Source organism: Corella eumyota, chromosome 2 (genome assembly GCF_963082875.1).
Source record: "Corella eumyota chromosome 2, kaCorEumy4.1, whole genome shotgun sequence".
NCBI lineage: Eukaryota > Metazoa > Chordata > Ascidiacea > Phlebobranchia > Corellidae > Corella > Corella eumyota.
In genome coordinates this window covers 9,710,045-9,725,213 of record NC_137491.1, presented here as the reverse complement: position 1 = coordinate 9,725,213, position 15,169 = coordinate 9,710,045, and the positions used below count along the sequence as shown (strand labels likewise).

Below are 15,169 nucleotides of genomic sequence, written 5' to 3'. Positions count from 1 at the left end.
TAAGGTGCCACAATTTAAAGTGCCACACGTTTGTCTTTTTTCTTTACGTATTCCATTCTACTGATTTATTTTTTTATAAGTTTCTGTTTATTACTAGGTAAACTATTCAAATAAAATACATATTAAAATTTATTCGCAAAAACATGTGTTATTTTTTTTCAACAACAAATTATACATGGCAAAACAGAATTTTTTATTGCAAAAAGTCAATACGTAAAGTACATTGTCGTGGAAAATTTCACGTTTAAATATTTAATTAGACTCCGGTAAAAACCCAAATTTTATTTTCCAGTAATTTTTGGGAATCCGAATCGTGCAAGATGCAGCAGAACCGCGGGAGACCAACATGCTACTTGGTGTGCTTCTCCATTCGTTAGTTGTTGTGTCTAAAAACCTGCAATAAACAATAACTTGTAGTAAGCTTTTATAAATAATAGTTTAACAAATTAAGCGATTTGACGAAACCACAAAAACCAATATAAAACTACAAGCGTAGTAAAGTGGTCAACATCATTGGGATTCACTACATGAGGTCCTGGGTTCAATCATTACTGCTCTTATGTTGTAGCACTGGCTATAAACGGTATAAACTTCTACTGAGTCTTTAATTAATCAGAAATCATATATATATTTTAAAATGGGAAAAGAATACAAATTTATGAAAGTATCTTACGTTACTCTATCAACAACTTCTTCGTCACTTTGCCAGCCTCCAAGCAAGTAAATATTGTCACCATACACAGACACTCCGGGAAAGTAAAGCATGGTTGCACTTGGTGAATCTTTGTCATTGCCTGGCATGTTAGTTTGAACCGAAAAAACGCCGGATAAAGTTGAAGATATGAATGTCCATTGACCTTTCTCGAAATATTCGGCAGAAAATTCGATTCCGCTTCCACCTTAAATAAATTTATACTTTTCGTAAAACTTAAAAAAATATTTTGCTAATCTTAAAGTCAGTGACAATAGCCTAGATGTACGAGGTTTGAAATCTAAATACATTTATGTACAAAGTGTATAGCCTACCTATTGCATAAGCCCTATTTCCAACAGTAACCATTACATGTGAATCTCTTCCCTTATTTAGAGGTGGAAGTTTATGCCAGGCATCGTTATCAGGATTGTAAGAGAAAGCGTTGTCTTCCTTCTCATACCCCCCACTTATAATTATTTCATTGTTCAGTACACAACCAGCATGCCTGTAAATTATTAGATTTAATTTTAAACAAATCTTGCCACAACGTTTTCAAATAACTCCTTAAGTAAAAACCTTACACTTTTACAATTCAACACAACTTTAAAAAAAAATTCATAACTTGAAGCTAAGTAAATGTATATATTAAAATTCATTCTAGTTACCTGTATCTAGTAACAGGTAACGAAGAAGCCAACTCCCAGACTCCCTTTCTTCTATCCAGTCGCTCCACAGTAGCAGTATAACCACTAGGTGTCAGGCCAGCAACAGCAAACACATACCCCCCGACAACGTGCATAGAAAAACAAGACCTTTTAATCTAAAAAATTGAAACCATATTTCAAATTGTTCCTTAGGTCGTAGCTATAAAGTAAAAGATGATTTAGTTTAAAAATTGGTTTCACTTACACGTAAATGAGGCATATTGTACCATTTTCCACTAGATAGATCAAAGCAGTAAACTGAATTAACAATGCACGAGTAATGGTCATGACCTCCAGCGACAATTATAAACTGATCGCAAACAACTGCACAATGCAGGGACCTTTTTTCAGGTAAATTGGACAGGTCATGAAAATGGCCATTCTTGGGGTTGTAGAGTGTAAACTGACTCGTGTAACTAACAGCCTGATAACCCTGCTCGTCACTAGTCACATCTGAAACCATAATACTGCCACCTAGTGTCGCTATGTACTCCACACCCCTCATTTCAACCGGGGCATCAAACACGTGGTTTGGTTTGCCGGAGATTACGCTTGTCAGATGCTTGCATAGGTTTTCGTTGCCCATTACCATCGAATCGGTTGTAATGTCATCAATAAGGTGTTTGTAACTTATAAGAGGAAATCGTACAGCACTCATGACCTAGAAAAGTTAGTTCAACATTTAACAATGTATTTGTATTAGAAGGTTGTGCCTTTCAAAAGAGCTTTGAATTAAGATTGACTACGATTTACGGACTTTAATTCACATATACACACCTCTTCTAAATGTTGAGTTCGGTTTATTTCGTCGTGGTTAATCCATCTTTTAACGGCATGAAACACCGACATTTCACCTTCTGACACCGGAAACTCGACATGTAAATGATGTGACGACATTAGCTCGACTAAACCACCAACGGATAGGGTCATAAAGTCACATGACCTCGCAACATGGTGGAAGTTAACGGCAATAAACTCATGAACACGATCCTAATTAAAATAAAAATGGTTATTTCAATTTATATAACATTTTGTAATGGTCAACTACATACACCCTTAATTAATGCACTTTTTATTTAATTTTACCTTAATTTTAAAAAAACTTTTGCAAATTTTTTTTTTAATATTAGTATGACATTAAACACATTTATTTTAGTTTTTACCTTTAATTTTTGGCAGTTATAGTCGATGGCCATTGTCCTGTATTGGATACAGTTATGTACCGTTACAGAGGATTCAAGATACTCAGCGCACCCCTCTATTACGTCACTTAACTGCATTCTTTGAGCCCCTTTCATCATTTTAGCGACAGTCTGTGAGTTTATTCCTATACGACCAGTGTAAATGTAGTTTATTAAAGACTGGAATACAACTTCGTCGACTTCCGATACCTCAAATTCTTCACTTTTTCCAACGCCAATCTGTTATATATTGATATTCATGTTATACATTTTTAAATCTATTTAAACGTAAGTGAAATTAAGGTGACCAGTTTATTAAGTTCAGAGACACTTTAACTTTGGTCAAATAAACCCAAAGACAAATTAACCAGTAACACTTCAAGCCCAACAAATAAATGATTATTTAATATACAAAATAACAAAGAAAAAAATTTTATTTGCTTGGTTTATCTAAAAATGACTTGTCTTAAGGTTAGTGGTTGAGCTGTTGTAGGTAAAATTGACTTAGAACCATAAAAAAATATTAATTGAATCTAAAAACAGGACTTTAAAAAAAGGTTAAATACATTTTTATTACCTGGATAGGCTCAAAGAAGTTAGAACTGCTTAACAACGCAACAGCATGAGCGTCCATCGTTATATTCCTCGACGGTGAAAAAACAACTGTGTCAGTGAACTTTTTCTCCATACGCAGGCTGTTAAAATGTTTCAGCATTTTACTCGACAAAGTTGGGTCAGAGTAACGGTATCTGAACTGCGAGGCTGTTGCATCTTTTTCCTCATTCGTAGCCATGTCTTGCGTTTCGCATTGCAAAACAACATCAAATTCGTTACATGCCGTTACGATGTCGACTAGGCCACACTGGTTAGCTAATACACGTAAAGCAGCGACGTTTTTTCGGGTAATATCGATATGCGATGTGTAAAGAAAGTTAACTAAAACGTCGACAGGGTTTTTAAACGAAGTTGGCATCACGACCGTGTCGTAGCTGGGTGGCAACTCTTCGTTCTCAACTTGATCACTAGTGTCACTCGTGGATGGAATATTTGATTGCTGATTCGCTTCCTCTTCTTTACTCATCGACACTTCGTCAGAGTTAGTGACGTCGCCATTTGTATCTATTGTGTTGGTGACGTCATTGTTTACACTTAGTGTGGACAATTCACTAAACAATGGGGGAGATATTACATCATCGGCAGTTTCGGTGGTTTCCTGCTCTGTGACGTCATCACTCTTTTCGGTGGTGACATTATCGGACTTTAAATGTGCTACAAGGTCTTCTGTGGGGTCGGTGACGTCATCAGCAGTAGTAACGGTTGTATCTGTAATTTCAGTATCGACATTGACAACTGGATCTACGTTTGATCCTTCATTATCTAAATATGTAAATAAAATAAAAGTCTTTAATTTCTGTTTTTTTTTTTAATTTAATGTTTTTATAATTATTGTAAAGTTGTATTCACCATTTTCTGCATTTACTTCCACGTTGTCTTCATTATGTTCAGTCTGATCATTTATTTTTAAAACAATTGTCTTTGATTCAGTCATCTAAAAAACGAGTTTTAAATAAATTAAATACTTAGGTAGAATTCCTCTGACTAGTAGCAAGTTTACCAAAAAAATTTTTTTTCATTATATTACCATTTGATTTTTTTTCTACATATTACTTTATCACACCCTTTAGTTTACCCTGTGACAAGGAGGCCCTTATTAAAGGGTGTGTGTTACTGAAGGTGTTTTTAATCCTATACGAGAAAACAAATAATACCTCTAAAAGAGTTTTGTTATAGGACACAACCACTTTGTGCGCAGCTCCTATTTCGCTATCCGTAATTGTGACATCACAACCAATTCCATGCTCCCGCAACTCGTTTAGCTTGGTCATCAACCCAGTTGCATAGTCATTTTCATTCTCAATGACGTAAGTTTGATGATGACGTTGCGAAGTGATGTTACCCATGGCAGCAGGTATTAGTTTTCGAATACCTAAACGGAAAAAAAGAGTAAATAATTTTATAAAAATATTCTAGATTTTTAAAGACAGTAAGGTTTTAATTTTGCTTAAAAAATTACCTTTAAACTTGTGTTCTTTCTTTGTTTTACAATTTTCAGTTTTTGATTTCTCTTCAGCCTTATTTTTTCGAACTGGTAACTTTAACGCTTTTAAGTTTTTAAACACAGTTTTTGGCATTTTATTCAAACATATTCTAAAAGTACAAAGAATATAAAAATGTATAGTAGTTTTATATCATTCCTGCCAAGTTAACTGCTTTAAGTTAATATTAATTTAGCTGGCCTACTCTGCTTAGTCTAAACAGAAGTAGATTATAAATATGACCTTAAATAAGTCTGTCTGACCTGATTTAATAAAAAAAGTTCAAGACTTTCTATTTAAACAATAATACCAACTAATCATCTTTCAACAAAAACGGCTCAAGCCAAAAATTGGCAACACATGACCGGTTAGACAACTTTTATATTATGACGTCACACTATATCGTGCTCCAATCGCCAAAAAGTAAAACGCCCGCGGCTTCATCGCGCTGTTTCGTCGTCGGAAAAAACGTGTACATTACAACTAAGCACACAGGTTAAGCGATCAATTTTGGCCACAAACTGAAAAGTATTAAGAAAATAAATTCAACGAAATCTTATGCACAAAATTTGTAAGGATTTGTTGTGTAACAAAATAAATTCTTTAGTTTAGGACCGTTTACCAAATTTTTATATTCTGTTAAGTTAGTCAACTTTAGTTACAATATTAACTAAAAAGATCTTAATTTTAACGCAGAAATTGTGTTAAAAACAGTTAGAATAAACTTTAATGCTTCAGATTTAAACTGACTGTATAAACATAATTAAAATGGAAAATGTAAGAAAAGCAAAGTTAGTTTATAATTAAAATGGAAAATGTAAGAAAAGCAAAGTTAGTTTACTGAACTTACAAATTTATTTTTTAAAGGGTTAAGTTTTTGTAAAGTCAGGTTTGTAATTTAACCAAGACTTTAAAAATGACGAAAATAAATCAAGAAAATGAAAATTCAGATCAAAAGATTATAGGTAACAACTTATTTTTAACAAAATTTAGGCTAAGAACAGTTATAGTTATACTTTTTTTTAAACAACTTAAATAGTTGCCATTTCACCTGTTTATCACCTTACTTAAAAACATTAAGACTACAAAATATTTAAAAAAATCCTTGTTTTGATTTTTTAATTGATTTAATTTAAGATATTTTGTTTGCAGACGACAGCGCATTGGAAAGTGCACCGGAAGAACCAAAGGAATCAAGTGGCTTCAGTGAAGATGGAATGGAAACAGAAATTGAAGTAGAAGTAAGAAATCAAAATTTAAAATAAATAAAATTAATTTGTCCTTCTTATATTAGTTTAATTGTGTTAAATCTGTCGGGTTACAAGTTTTCTTTGGTATATAAATTATTAAATCTTGTGGCAACAGTTTTAGTACTGGTGTTAATGCTAGATAGCAATTATCATATAGAACTTAGTTAACGATGTTACAACCACAAATGAAATTTAGCCCTGGACTTTAAAAAGTATGGCACAATAATCAGTGCATTAACTTTATTTAAAAATATTTTTATTTGTAGCCTGAAGATTCCAAGGAAAACACAAAAAAGAAACGCAAAAAGAAGAAAGAAAAGGAAAGCGAAGACGAAAAGTCGCCATCGACTGGTAAATTACGGTTAAACGTATTAATAATAATCAACATTTTCAAAATAAAGAAAGGTAATTACCTAATCCTGACAAGAATATGATAACAACTAAAATTTTAATCATTTTGGTTGCAGATACATCGTTGGACGCAGAGGAAGGAAGAATATCAGTTTCAAGTGAAAAAGATCTAAAAAGTCAACCTAACAAAAAAGTAAAACCACAAAAAGAATTACCAACATAACCAATCTAGTTACTCATTATTCTTTGTTTTTTTCCATTGCCGTAGGGTAGGGCTATTTCAGAAAAATCAAACAAGCTATAATTTTCGCATGTAATAATTATAATTTTATGGATCCTAAATTGTTTTATACGAGTTCTATCGCATAAAATTCGTAATTTTTGTTTTAATTGTTTTTATAGAAAATTGGCTATCTAGCCAAAGTAAAAGGATCAACACCACTTCTAATCATTATTGCTGTAAAGATTGCTATCTTTATTCCCATTGCTGTTTATGCTTGCGATATTATCATTGGACTTAATGTGCTGGACGGAGGACTGAAGTATGTAAACGATTTAGATCAAAACAACATCTCAGAACTTGATAGAGGCGCCTTTTTATATGATTATACACATCCACATCCCAATTCAATTATGAGCAGGGTATGGATATAACATTTTCATTATATCATAGATTATTCTAATTTTACTGTATAAACACTTAAAGTTATAGAACTAGACGTAGTTGGTTGGTTAAATTTGATTACTAGTTAACAAATGAACATATATGTAATTTATAAAAATAGACAGAAGAATGTTTTTTTAGGATATGCCTAAAACAAAAATTGGTAACTAGATACCGTGTATATAATATTCTACCAAACTTTGCAATTGCTTTTTTAGGTAGAATACTGGGTGCGTCAACGGTCAAAGAGAGACATAAACGGCACAGGTAACATTTACATTTGTGATTAATGCAACTAAAAAAAGACATGTCCTCAACATAAGGTACCACAATGGTGATATGCATACTTATTTAATTATCAACTTCATAAATTTAGATAACGTCAATTCTACAGAAATCATGACAACCGAAAAAACTCTTACAGAAACTACAGCTCTATCATTAACAACAGCAGGAGTCCAAAGCCTTACAGAAATCAGCACAATGTCTATTGAAGTTACTACGAAATTAAGTCAAGCTAATACTAACTTAACAACAAGTATTGTAGACCTCACACAACCAAACACCGTTAAAACAACCCAAATGGCTGCGTTAAATACTACTGAAGATTTAACAACTTTAGGAAATGTAACTGAAAAGCCGGTCAACTACAGAATCGAAGGTGAATTTTGTTACAGTCTGCGCTACTTTGTGAACTTGCACAAGGAATATCACGAGGAAAACAAAATGGATTGGTATGATACCATTTACGATGCTCTGAGGCGATATCAGAAAGCTTTATTCTACATGTTTACTATTGGAGGCTTCATTTTCCTCATGATGGCTATTGTAATGCGTTGTGAGATCTTTATAAATCAAAGTTGGTCGTCGTATCTTCTGTTGACATTTATCTTATACATGATTTCAACCTCTTTAACTGCTCACGTGTTCGCAGTACAAAGTGGATTTGGTGGCTTGAGGTATAAATTGTTGTTATGTTGTTTAAACCTAATTGCTTTTTACGTTATGGTATAAAAGCGCCTTTAAAAAGTTGTCCACAACAAGAATATATTTAGACCAAGCAATTTTTTGCATAATAACAGGATCTAAACAAAGATAATGCAACTTAATATTCAAACTGGATGTTGCAAGTAATTTAGAATTATATTGGGCTTATTTTTTTTAAATATAATATTAAAATATTGTTGTTTTGTAGATGTTTTCTATGTCGAGTAACAAGTTACTGCCAAGGAGTGGAACCATGGAACTTGCAATATGGGGAATACTTTCCAACTCACTCCCTTAACTGGACGCTTGCTGCTGTGGTAAGATGCATAATAAGCTATATAAACCAAACCTGGACAGCCTTAGGTGCTGGAATACTTGCCTGTTGTAATAATATTGAGTTACCAACTGCCAAACTAACCCAATATATTTATATTTCAGATCAGTTTTGTTTTTAAACTGTACGACTGCTTCATGATGGGGATAGTTACGTTGTGGATAATACACGACCAAAAAGATCCCTGGTATGCAAGTATGATCAAATTTACTGGCTGGTTGATCTTATTTCCAATCATGGTATTCACGCCTTTATTTGGAGTCATCATTTATGAAGTTTTGCCGGTAAGTTTGCACCGTTTTGCAACCAGTTTTATTTCCTTATCATAAGCCTACCACTCATGTTCATTTTGAGCATGTATAGCTTACCATAAATTCCAAATTTTTCTTGAAGTTTAACTTAAAGTAGGCTACTACTAAACAAAACACATCAACTTTAATGCATTTTGTTAGGTAACTGTAGACGATTCTTCCCCGGCCTATATCGGCTTTCAAATTGTTTTCTGGATTGGGATCGTTTTCTGGGGAATTAGTCTTGTCATTCTTCCGATATTCTGCAGATCAAAGATGTGCTCGGAAGGCGACGATGAGTACGAAGATGAAGCAGAGGAGTACGGAAGATAGATCTTCATATTTTTTAACGGGAGAACAATTTTTGCGCAAGGAATTTTATAGTGTAAATGTATATGATAGATTTTTAAAGAACCATTAACGAAAAAAACATCAATTTTTTTTATAAGAAGTTTTGTTAAATCAAATTAAGTTTTTGATACAGATTTTAAACAATCAAAATTTTTAAACCTTTTTTTGATCTTTCTAAATCGAAAGTCACGGAAATTTATTAAACGGTTCTTTATTTGGATTGAAACATCTTAAAACGAACATAACATTCTAGGAAAAAAATATTACACACAGGGTAATAATTACGGCTCAACAATTAATAGCTAAAGCCACCAAGAAAAACCTGCTGTTCTAAACTTCGTTAAGCTAGTTCGAAACCTACATCCTAAAAAGAGTAATTAAAAAGTTCTTTTCAGCTTAAAACACCATGCAGACACACATATTTTGAGATTTTTTAAAAAGGTAATTTCTTTTAAAACACATACACATATTTAGGTCATCAATAGAAAGAGAAATAAAATATATGTCATATATAATAGAAATACTCTACAAAGCATTAAGAATACGTTCTTTTTTAAATAGCCCGTTTATAAAACTAAAAACCAGAGCAAAATAATAAAAATAGGACGAAATAAAACAAATAGTAGAATAGCGATTGCACACTTAGGGTATATATGTACACGTGATTAAAACAGTATCTTTAAAAACTTGACCTTTTTTGTTCACCAATGTTTTTTTCCTTTGTGAAACGGGTTTTTGTGCCTTTGATTTGCTGGTACAACCCAGTCACCGGTTAAATGAGGTCGTTTATATTGTTCTGTTGTTGTTTTATTAAAGACTGGGACGATTTCAACGGCGGCAGTAGACAGAGACTAAATTAAAATTAAATTTCGAAGTCAAATTTTACAAATTTTTAATCCTACGATTTAAAAACTGCATAAATATTTTAATAAATAGTTTTATTTGCCTTTTTCTTTAATTGTAGCTTTATTATTTTGCCTAAACTGTTACATGGTGCCTTTTATTTAGTAACATGATATTTTTGCCTTGTATTTACTTTAGCTTTACGTTTAACCTATTTTCTCCAGTTATTAAATTTATGATGTAAGATTTTAACAGAGAACACTATTTACACTTTAGAGTTACCTAGCTCTATTCATGTACATAATGTCCCCCTTATAATATAAAGTAATAAAAGTAATATATTTCGTATTTTTATAGATGGAGGCATAGCGTACTTTTTTTGTAAAATAAAATAAATAGCTTTAACAGATTCAATTTTTACTGGTACGCTTAAAAAAGTTAAGTGTCTGCTTACCTTTAAATAAATGTATGCGTCGGTACCATATCCTTCCAAAGATTGAATTTGTAAATCACCACCTAAATATCGAGCATATAAACGAGATATTGGAAGACCGTAGCCAAAACCAGCCTGGTATAATAAAAACATCGTTAATCAGTAATTAAAAGTAATAAAAATGTGAGTTAAAATAAATATTAATACAATTTTGGTACGTGTTTAATAGGAGCAAAAGACATTTCAAAATCAATGATTCAAAAATGATAATCGATATTTTTCTTTATGGGAATTACATAAATGTCATCCTTAACAAACTTACTTAAAAATTTAATTACCATAGCAAATTTTAAATCAAAATTAACATTAAAATGAGTTAAAAAGATATAAAAACTCGATAAAAACTTAAGTTATTTCTTATCCTTAGTTTTAAACTAATATAAATTAGACAAGCGAAAATTTTTAATCGATAAAAAGTAATTTAAAATGTATTTCGTTCAATTATTCACGAAAATCATTTGGATCTTAATTCAAAATAGCAGACAATGACATTAAGATTCTTGAATAAAATTTTTACCGGAAACGAAAAATAATATTATAATAGAGTTTAAACTATGCAATAAAACATTAAGCCAATAAAAAAGCAAGCTAAATATAACGCGTCTTTTATATAAATATCAGCCTATTTTTTTGATTTAAAATTTAAATAAACTAAAATATGGGTCAGATCTTAGTACTTTGTATAAAATAAAACCTACTAGTGAAGATCCTGCACAATTTAAAATAGTATTAACAACTTATAAACCTGCAGCATTTTTTAAACAAGCGGAAATAATACTACTGGATATACTAACCCTACAATTCAACAGTGCCCTTATTAATTAGTAAATCAAGACTTAAATAAAAATGACTGCAAATTAAACATATTTAATGCCATGTACACACCGTGTTAAAGTAAAAATGAATTTACCAATGCTATACATTACTGTGTCCAAAAATAACCCAAAATTTAGCAATCCGAACAATTTAAAATACAGTTATCATGATCTACTTACCAATGGGGTTACTCTAGCGTCTTCACTTCTTGGGGGCCTGGGGGCAGTGCTATATAAATACTCAAACCATCGACTAGTCTTTTCTCTTGATGCACCACCACCATTATCTGATATCTTCACTGCACAATCAGTTTTTCCTTTTGTGATACAAACTTCGACTGGAGGTACCTCTACGTCGTCAGGGTATCGTTCCATTGTGGCTCGCATGGCATTCTAAGGATGTGGCAAATTATGTATTTAACAAAAAGGTATTAAAAAAGATAGTTTAAAAGTATTAAAAATAAGTAATGATTTCTGTTTAAAACACTCTAAATTCAGTTCATTTAATTTAAATTTAAATTTTGACTTACTTTAAATATTTCAAAACACATATGATGTAAGTGAGAAGGAACATAAATAATATCCACATTATCAACCTTGTCAACATCTAAAAACAAAAATGTTTAATTTATAAAAGCCTAAGTCAGCAAAAACATGAACTTTGCAAATCACAAAGTTTTATGCTGTTTTAAAGAGTGATACTTTAATACTACAATATTGTTTTACAACCATCATATTGTATCACAAAACCCCTATTCTTTAAACAAGAGAAATTTGATACTTCTTAACAAAAAATATCAAAACAATAAGACAAGTGTGAAATGAGGTTAAATAACTAATTTCACTTTGCAGAAACCTGCGGCAAAAACAAACCCAATGTTTGATCAACTGATAACATTTAATTTCAGCCACCGAGCCAATATTGATACAGTATATATATAGAAACCCAACAGTCTAGATAGCAAAACAAACGTATAAGGTTATTGCCGGTGATTCTTACCATTTTGAACTTTAATTTTGAGGTCTGGTGCACCAAGATAATATTGTTCACATAAAAACTTGGCAGTGTCGTAGGCATCTTCTACAACTAGTTTAACATCACAACCAGGTTCGATTGTGCCATAAAGATTGGATGAACTCTTTGCTGCATCGCCAAACAATAAAACTGCAAAATTAAGACAAAAATTTTGACAGCCTCATAATAATAAAAAGTAAATAGATCATAAACAAAAACCGGTGCAATTAAAGCAATAAAATTTAAGCTATTGCTAATATATTAACACACAAATATTCAAATTTAATAAAATTGACACAACTTACTATGTTGATTAATTAAAATTCGAATCCCAATTCGACTTGTATAAAAACGATCCAAAAAATATTGAATTTTATCTTGGTAGTCGTCACTAATTTCCTTCGAGCCGTGACATCTTTCCTTCCATTCCATTATTCCGTGTGCCATGGTCTCCACAACATTTCTGTGCCGTTGAATAACACCTTGTAAAACAGTGTGAAACCTAAAAAAAAAAAATTAAATTTGAGTGATTTAAAAATAACTTTTAGTAATGACATGTAGTATATGTCATTTACAGATAATAGCAAGAAAACCAATATTTCATAATTAAAGAGTTAAACGCTAGCTGTTAAAACAAAAGTTTAAAAGTTTATCATATTTTGATAACTAAAACAAATTGACATCATTACTTATATGCAAATAAAGATTTTTAAACTTTGCATTTTGTGTAGCAAGATGTAAAAACCAAACCTTTCTATGCTGGCCACATCAGTTTTATTTTTGTCAAAATCAATAACTTCTTGGAAGGATTGTTTATACCAGGATGTTACCAAACTTGTAGAAGGCATAGCAAGCAAGGAATCTGGTAACCTATTCATTTCCTGCAACAAAAATTAATTATTAAAGGTTATGAGGGTAATGACATAATGTTTATGTGATTGATGACAATATAATATGCAAATTTCTGAAAAAAAATATTATAATTATTCAACACAATTAATTTTGGTTTAGAAAATGAAACATAACCTCTCAAAAGAGCACATCAAACAGTGGTAAACAAGATGATAATTTATTTTTAGTATTTGTTTGCTGAATTAACAATGTGGCAATATGATGGCTCCACCCAAAGTCAATATTGTGCAAACATCGGCTTTAATGAATGGTGTCAAGTGGGCAAAGTCCAAAATAATAACACAAAAGCACTGTATACAGTTTTAACATGCCGATTAATCAAAAGTTGTTAAAAAATAATTTAAAACCCAATTCAGGCTAATGGAGAAAAGTATTTTTAATATAGAAGTTATTAATTAAAATCAAAAATTTTAAAAATATATATATTCCTGATCTTTTGCGATTATTTAAACAAATAAATGTCAACATAATGTAATGTTTGCTATTTCGACTGAAATATAACATTACATAACTAGATCAAAGTCTATCTTTTTATATATAGGTTAAGGTTTATTTACCTTAACCATGTTTGCGAGCCTGGTTGGTAACTCTTGTCTTAACCAGGTAAATGAAGTTTTCTCATCTCCAGTTTTTTGAGCTAAATTAAATGACGAAAAATTAAAAATAACAACTATTTAAAAAACAAAGTATATTTAAATATTATTATTACCCGACATTAAAATATACAAAATACAAGTAAACAAGGATTTAAACTTTAAATAAAACCCAAATCTACTAAACAAGTAACATTTAAAAAAAAATATGAATTAATATTACAATAAAGGTAACAGCATTCCACTACTTTTTAACAAAAAATAGTAAGGTTACCAAAATCCAAAAATTGTCGTAAAGATAAAGGACTTGGTGAGAATCTGCTGTAATGTTCAATCATATGCTGAAGGGATTTCTCTTTGCTGATATGCGCTTTATGTAAATTGGCTTGTAACAATCGATGTAAAAGTCTCATTTTACAGTTTTTTTTAAAGAAATTACAGAACAATATTTTTTGAAAAAAAAGAAAATTGCCTAAGATTGTAAATAAAACAAAACTAATTAATTTATGTACATACCAACTATATTAAAACTAGTATGACCATTGTCCATTACCAACTAGTTTACTAACTTTAAAAATTAATATTTATACACATAAAATATAAGCAAACTTTAATAAAACGAAAATTTAGACAACAACAAATTAATTTAATTTGATCAATTTAAATGATACTTTATTTCTAAACTGGCAGACTGCTATGGCTACGTGACATAATCACGTAAACCATTTCTACCTACACTGTCATAAGCTTATTGTATGTTTGGCAATTTGTTGTTATTGCCTATGCATTACAGGCTGACAGGTTTTACTTATATAGCCTCCTTCACTAAAATACCGTTAGGCCGGTATGTCACACCGTTATTATTTTTCGTCAGCACGTTTATTTGTAATCAAGTCACACTCACATGTACATGAATAACATCAGTTTTACATTCTTTTGGGGAGCCGGTAACTATTTATAAACTTTCCCAAACTAAATAAAATGCGGATGGAAAAAATAGCGAAATAAACAACGCAGGACGTCAACATTCGGAATACTTTGAGTAAGTTTCCACTTCTCCTCTCTTTCTCTTTTATTTTTTGCGAGCAATTTGCGTTTTTCTAATTGTTGTGCTTTAACGGGTAACGAGGTGATTCCCCTAACTCAGGATATATATTTTTTTACGTTGATTTTAAAAACATTAAATTGGCTTTTTTGTTTTAAATTAATAGAAATACGTTGTCATTTTTTATATTTTTGTGGGTTATAAAATAAAAAACAAAAAATATCCTCTGCAAAAAACAAACAGTAGCTTTAAAAAAAAAATAAAATAGTGTGAATATATTAAAACCGTAAATACATTATATATTCGTACATTTAGTTTGGAAGTTTAAAATATAAATTAATAAACAATGTATTTTAAATAAATTAATTTCGTTTTTTAAATGACCATGAGTTTAAAAAATCCCGACTGGGTGTAACTGGTGTCACTTTAAAATACATAACTTTAAGAATAACTTGGGAATTTTGATTTACTTTTCATTTGCTCCAAATTAAAACGTCATAAAAATAATAGGTGGGACTGTACCACCTACGTTAAGACTAATGATATAACTA

At 31.0% G+C, this 15,169-nt stretch overlaps 3 protein-coding genes across 4 annotated transcripts; 1 reads left to right on the top strand and 2 right to left on the bottom strand.

Moving 5' to 3' along the window:
- Positions 1-124: 124 nt before the first annotated feature.
- Positions 125-4,783, bottom strand: LOC145743587 (kelch-like protein 26). The gene is made up of 11 exons (XM_082561586.1): positions 4,654-4,783; positions 4,349-4,566; positions 4,044-4,128; positions 3,157-3,956; positions 2,562-2,819; positions 2,176-2,388; positions 1,604-2,059; positions 1,360-1,514; positions 1,027-1,199; positions 674-899; positions 125-394 (listed from the first exon to the last, which is right to left on the bottom strand). Exons 1-11 carry the CDS (start codon positions 4,769-4,771, stop codon positions 253-255), a joined length of 2,844 nt encoding a protein of 947 aa, XP_082417712.1. The 5' UTR covers positions 4,772-4,783; the 3' UTR covers positions 125-252.
- Positions 4,784-5,539: 756 nt separating this feature from the next.
- Positions 5,540-9,758, top strand: LOC145743592 (uncharacterized). The gene is made up of 10 exons (XM_082561591.1): positions 5,540-5,640; positions 5,828-5,916; positions 6,192-6,276; positions 6,393-6,469; positions 6,679-6,918; positions 7,159-7,207; positions 7,317-7,899; positions 8,136-8,244; positions 8,366-8,545; positions 8,714-9,758. The coding sequence occupies exons 1-10, from the start codon at positions 5,592-5,594 to the stop codon at positions 8,882-8,884; spliced, it is 1,632 nt and encodes a 543-aa protein (XP_082417717.1). The 5' UTR covers positions 5,540-5,591; the 3' UTR covers positions 8,885-9,758.
- LOC145743595 (pyruvate dehydrogenase (acetyl-transferring) kinase isozyme 2, mitochondrial-like) lies at positions 9,098-14,065 on the bottom strand. 2 transcript variants are annotated; one of them, XM_082561594.1, is made up of 9 exons: positions 13,848-14,065; positions 13,538-13,617; positions 12,819-12,949; positions 12,374-12,570; positions 12,054-12,218; positions 11,584-11,660; positions 11,234-11,446; positions 10,200-10,313; positions 9,098-9,753 (listed from the first exon to the last, which is right to left on the bottom strand). In XM_082561594.1, exons 1-9 carry the CDS (start codon positions 13,984-13,986, stop codon positions 9,604-9,606), a joined length of 1,266 nt encoding a protein of 421 aa, XP_082417720.1. In that variant the 5' UTR covers positions 13,987-14,065; the 3' UTR covers positions 9,098-9,603. The 2 variants fall into 2 exon arrangements, with proteins under 2 accessions (XP_082417720.1, XP_082417721.1); XM_082561595.1 differs by lacking the exons at positions 13,538-13,617; positions 13,848-14,065 and adding an exon at positions 13,095-13,524.
- Positions 14,066-15,169: the final 1,104 nt, after the last annotated feature.

Coding starts and splice junctions, on each gene's coding strand:
- LOC145743595 (XM_082561594.1), bottom strand. CDS start 13,986: ATGAGACTTTTACATCGATTGTTACAAGCCAATTTACATAAAGCGCAT. Junction 12,219..12,373: donor AATTTTAATTAATCAACATA/GTAAGTTGTGTC, acceptor TTAATTTTGCAG/TTTTATTGTTTGGCGATGCA. Junction 11,447..11,583: donor TGTGTTTTGAAATATTTAAA/GTAAGTCAAAAT, acceptor CCACATCCTTAG/AATGCCATGCGAGCCACAAT.
- LOC145743592 (XM_082561591.1), top strand. CDS start 5,592: ATGACGAAAATAAATCAAGAAAATGAAAATTCAGATCAAAAGATTATA. Junction 6,277..6,392: donor CGAAAAGTCGCCATCGACTG/GTAAATTACGGT, acceptor TTTTGGTTGCAG/ATACATCGTTGGACGCAGAG. Junction 8,245..8,365: donor ACTGGACGCTTGCTGCTGTG/GTAAGATGCATA, acceptor TTTATATTTCAG/ATCAGTTTTGTTTTTAAACT.
- LOC145743587 (XM_082561586.1), bottom strand. CDS start 4,771: ATGCCAAAAACTGTGTTTAAAAACTTAAAAGCGTTAAAGTTACCAGTT. Junction 4,567..4,653: donor GAAAGAACACAAGTTTAAAG/GTAATTTTTTAA, acceptor TTTTCCGTTTAG/GTATTCGAAAACTAATACCT. Junction 1,200..1,359: donor TTACCTGTTACTAGATACAG/GTAACTAGAATG, acceptor AATAATTTACAG/GCATGCTGGTTGTGTACTGA.